At 38.2% G+C, this 5,340-nt stretch overlaps 1 protein-coding gene across 1 annotated transcript in view; it reads right to left on the reverse strand.

The window, feature by feature from the left end:
* Positions 1–23: 23 nt before the first annotated feature.
* The window catches only part of itga4 (integrin alpha 4), a 22,621-nt gene continuing 17,304 nt past the window's right edge, over positions 24–5,340 (reverse strand). Inside the window, exons 17-26 of the mRNA XM_008435491.1 lie at positions 5,034–5,135; positions 4,362–4,438; positions 4,142–4,231; positions 3,929–4,016; positions 2,712–2,819; positions 2,434–2,559; positions 1,540–1,665; positions 796–891; positions 533–652; positions 24–364 (exon numbers count right to left, since the gene is read on the reverse strand). Coding sequence (XP_008433713.1) covers positions 266–364; positions 533–652; positions 796–891; positions 1,540–1,665; positions 2,434–2,559; positions 2,712–2,819; positions 3,929–4,016; positions 4,142–4,231; positions 4,362–4,438; positions 5,034–5,135 — 1,032 coding nt within the window. The 3' untranslated portion in view covers positions 24–265. The remainder of the gene's footprint in view (positions 365–532; positions 653–795; positions 892–1,539; positions 1,666–2,433; positions 2,560–2,711; positions 2,820–3,928; positions 4,017–4,141; positions 4,232–4,361; positions 4,439–5,033; positions 5,136–5,340) is intronic.

Below are 5,340 nucleotides of genomic sequence, written 5' to 3' on the forward strand. Positions count from 1 at the left end.
CCATCCATCCATCCATCCATCCATCCATCCATCCATCCATCCATCCATCCATCCATCCATCCATCCATCCATCCATCCATCCATCCATCCATCCATCCAGTGCTGCGGTCTTCCTCAGTCTCTCCTTTGTGAAGGCACATTTGGTTTATCGGTTCAGGTGCTTTCAGGATGTTTTCATCCTCATCCGTCATGGCTGCAAAGTTTCTGCACAGCTTTGACATCGCTGCTGATGCCCCGACGTCGCAGCGAGAGGCAGCGGATGAGTTTAAGTAGAGCTCTCCCTCTTGTTGAGCTTGGGAACATAGTCCCAGCTGTCTCTGTTCAACTCCTCCTGCTTCTTGAAGTTCCTCTTAAAGAAGCCACACTGTAAATCAGACAAGGAATAAAGATTTAAAACAAATGGTCCCTATTAAATTTTGCTTTGTTATGCAGAATTTTAAGAGATTTTATWCCCTTAAAATAACAGCAAACACTGTAAATATATGTTTCCTCATTAAAAATGTATACTGGGTGTTTAAAATGAGCCAGTTACCTTCCACAAACACCAGATGAGAGCGGTCAAGATGATCAGTCCTAAAACTAAACTGACGGCGATGATGAAAATCTTCACAGCCATTGAGGGTTTCTGGGAAAAAACAGCTTCCACCACCACCTGGAAATTATTAACACTTTTTAACAACCAGACCTGTTGTTCAAGGATTTGGGGAAAAAATGCAGCGCCTTAACAAAGCCTTGTTTATATAGACACACAGTATTCAGMGTTGGACTCGGGTCTCTGGTTTTCGGGCATTTTACCAGTGCAGGTTGATCCTTGATTAGGACAGTGTGAGCATCTTCTCTGGGCGACAACACGGTTGCTGTGCTCTCCAACATCATAACATGATGACGGCCCTGAGACAGAAAGCAGCATTTATTTGTAACAAGGAGAGCAGCCTGCTGAYATATCAGCAGAAACTGATTAAACCAAAGCAAAGTCTGATTTTTGCAGATACSCAGCAAAAACATAAAATYTTACCAAATATTTCTGGTCCAGTTTTGAGCTTAGTTCACTTGAAATCAGACGAAAACTTTCAGCATGAAATATGAGCTTGTTTAAAGTTAATAATTCCTTGTTTTGAATGATAAAGGTAGATTGTTCCACTTATGACTAGTTTTTTTCATCAATATTAAGGACTTATTGACTTAAAACAAGTTTGTATATCTTGCTGAAACATTACTTGTAAGTTAGTGTGGACYTATTTCAAGTGCACTTATGTATTTGGACTAGAAACTKGATTAAAAATACTTAGTAAGATTTTGTGTTTTTGCAGTGTATGCAATAATTATTTTCACAAACTAATACTTTTTAATTAAGTTTATGTTTCATGTTTAAAGGTCTTGAGGCACAATTGAGTTAAACATCCCTAAATGAATGAATGTCAGTTTAACAACATGTTCGTCTGCCGTTGGAATAAGCAAATCGTCTGCAATTACTTTATAAAACAAAAAGAAAAAAAGGAAACATTGAACTTAAACAGTAAGATYATCTGAACTGGTTACCGGTGCTTGCAGCAGCACAGCAGGATTCAGGCTGATCTCCAGCTGTATGGTAGCATCTCTGCCCGCATCCAGGTTACCAAGACGACACACCAGCTGCTCACACAGATTATCGACACGGCCACAGAACTACACAAACACACATATGTGAAATAGTTTAACCAATGAAAGCCAGTTTGTCATCTGGATAGGGGAGCAGTAATTCACGACTACATCTCACCTCACTGGACACCTGCTGCTCAGAAATCAAAAACCTGATCTTTTCCTGACCAGTGAATGCACCATACCTAGCCTGTGCTTTGCTGAGCTGACAACAAACACCTTTCACTGTTTATGCTGATACTGGGGGAAGACTCAATGTTCTCATTATTAGTGAAACGTTTAAAATAGATGTCAGGGGAGGCACAAAAGGTTAAGAGGAACCTGTATTTTGCAACRTGTCTGTGGTTCACTCAGGCTACAAGGGAGAAAAATACAGAAATATGTCAGTAAAACTTAAAAAAAAAAAAAAGAAAGAAATATTCTGTTTTGTTTTACAAGTTTTTCATTTTTTTATGTAAACCGATGGTCACAAATGATTTCCAATTTTTAACATAGGAAAGATAGTTTAAAGTCTAATTTGAAAAAGTTACAAAATGTAATATAATCAGATATCATAGCTGCTACAAAGATATCTGAGTCACCTGAAATCAGTAGATAAGCAGCTCAAGTCCAGAGATCTCAAATTCTGATTGATGTATTTCTAATCCTACTTTATTTACGACCTGCCGTTTTCTTTGGTGCCACTGTGACTTTAACATTTAAACATTCATTTAACCTTGGCTGCCTCTGTCTATCTGATGAACTGCTATGTTTATACTGAATCACATATTTCTGAGAAGAAAAAGGTCGTCTTACCATTGTGCGGGTGGTGGTGGGAGAGAAGAAGAAAATTATTTGTTTGATGAATGAAGCCTGAGGAACGTTGCAGTCCTCATTGACTGAAATTGTTTTGTCACTTATTGAGCATGAACCATGTGATGACTGCAGAAAGAGACAAGAGTTATTATGAAAGATCCTTTCCAAAATGTCGTCAACACGTAGTGTCTAGTGCTACCGCTACCTGCAGCTAACAGTCGTCTAGCTTTCCTCGGCATKAGGGGTAATAGAAACTTGGATCCTAATGCTGTTTTTACCTTCCAGTCGATGAGCTGAAGCAGTCTGTGTGGATACGGTGCCAGGATTTTTGGYAGCGCAATCTGAACCACGGTGTTCAACGCCTTGCTGGGTCCAGAGTTTAACACCTGCACGAAAACAAAATGACAGACAACCCAAAAGACTCAAGTTCAGCTTAAGGGATTTTTCAAAGGTCTAGTAGAAGARATAACAATAATAATTTGATCAGGTTTGTTTTTCAGCAGCTTTACAGACTGGAAGCTTTTTGTTTACAGTTGGTATGAGTATGAGATGATGGTTTAATAATGATTTGATCTAAATATGGCTTCGCATGCAACACTGAAAGTGTAACCACACTTGTTCCACCATGACACTTCRCTGTATTTGCTGTATGCGTGTTATAGTTGTAAAGTACCAAACAGGTGTGAAAAATGGTTTATACTGAGTAGCAAAACGTTGGGAAATTTCCAACATCTAATGACAAATATTTTTGTCCTCAGGTGCWGTGTCTTCACAGTACAGACACAAATACATAGAATTTTAGATTAACAAGATCAATCAGGGCTGGCAATATTAGGAAAACACATCATGTTACATTTTCCCAGTATTGTGAAAAGAAGAACAAACACAAACACTTCAGTTATTTTGGRGCATAATTGAGAGGGATCTCAATCAGTAGCAAGTACAAGATGTCCGTGTCAATATGAAAATATAATCAAAATATTAATTTGAGTAATTTAGGGCAAAAAGCCAGACTCATACTCAATATACTGCAGATTCATTACACAGTTACACATTTCAAGCATTTATTTTTGAAGAATATGGCAAAGGGAACGAAAACCGTAAGTTAATTTCTCAATTTTAATATTTGTGATGAAAAAAATAGAAATAAGAAAAGYAATTTGCCAGTCCAGTACTTTTTCTCCTAAAATCACCTCTATCCTGGYTTAATAAAGGCTTTACACAGAAAATGCAACGGCTTGGATAAATGTCAAGTTGACGTTCTATAATCGCATAGACAACAATACTAGCTTTTAGCCTTAAAAATCTGTTTTTATTAGTCAAATGTAACATCTGATCTTTGGAGAGGCTGAATTTTCTGCTGCCATTAGCTGTAAGCCACAATCATCAAAGCTAAGTGAAATAAATACAAAATAAATGACTAAAATAGGAGGAACATTTTGACGCTATTTCACCTGTAGCTACTGAACACACTTAAAGAAACATCTGAACCTACCTTAAATGTGTAGTTGAATTTTTCAGGGTAGCAATCAGCTGGAATCAAGTCTTCATCGCCAAACACAAAAGACTTTGGAGTCACAAAACTGTAAACACAAAGAAGGACATTCAGCTGGCTCTGAAGCATCTCTAATGTTTTCCTACTTACAATTTTGTATATTTTCATCTCTCTCCTTCCATTTCAGCTGTAATGTATGTAAATTTGACTGACCCGTGGATGTTGATACCAACTCCATGTTTCAGAGGAAGAACAAGCGTCATGGTGTTATCTCGGAGAAACTCATCCGTCTCGTAATTATCACTGCAAAAGAAAAAAAACACGTTTTTTAATGGRTTTTATCTGTAGTAACCTGAAGACATCTCTTCMGTAGGATCACTGCTTTAAAGCTAAGCTTCAGTGATGACATCAGGGGCGACGGTGAGGTYATTACCTGCTGGTGTTGATGTTAATGTGAATGTCGCCAGGCGTGCTGTTCTGACTGACATCCAACAGAAAACTGATATTCACCTGCAAAAACAAAAAAAAAGGTTATATTACAGCTTTATACTTGTCTTAATGCAACTATCTGCAAATTGCTGGAATGTTCTAAATGCTAGATATTTAACATTTCAACTGATTGTTTTTTTCTTTGCGCTAAAATAGAGCTGTGATTGGAGGAGTCTCTTGGTTATACCTTTTGGATTGCAGGATGTTCTGAGCCAGTAGGCTAAGTAAGGAGCAATAACAACTCCATAAGTTCACAATCATAGTTACCAGACAGTGAACCATTAATGTGGTGGGGAATAAAAACATGACCTGTGACCTTTTCGCTTTTGACGTTAGCATTTATACTCTTAAMGAATGACTTTCATAATTTAGTGCATTCTTTGAGTGAATTATTTGATTACATTTCATTCCAATCTGCCCAGAGCATCTTCTTTCACATGGCTTGTGTCTAACAGGGATTCCTTGTGATTTTCTGACATGTTTGTGGCCAAAGTGTTAAAAACTCAAAGGGGAATGAATACTTTTGCAAGGGGGCCCATCGTAGGAGAGCAGCTGTTGTGAAAGTGGTAAACCAAGGTGTTGTTAAGCACAGTGGGACGAGTAATACTGCGATTACCTGAGATAGCGCTGGGAGGACGAGGCTGGTGATTCTGCAGTCCACCTTCACGTCTGTAGTGTTCACTTCCTCAGTGACATCACAACTGATCAAGTTGYGCTGCTGCTCATACGGAAACAAACAAGTAGATTTTAGAGGGTATCTAAGTCTAAGAGGTTATAGGGTTAAAGCTGAGATATTTGGTTTTTCATTTGGTGTGAAGCATACTAAAGTGGGGATTTACAGAATGTAATGAGCCTGGTTCCAGATCAGCAATTACTTTTGCTTTCTTCCACATCAGAAGTTAAATCTTCCAATGTGGAAACAT

Source organism: Poecilia reticulata, linkage group LG2, assembly GCF_000633615.1.
Source record: "Poecilia reticulata strain Guanapo linkage group LG2, Guppy_female_1.0+MT, whole genome shotgun sequence".
Lineage (NCBI taxonomy): Eukaryota > Metazoa > Chordata > Actinopteri > Cyprinodontiformes > Poeciliidae > Poecilia > Poecilia reticulata.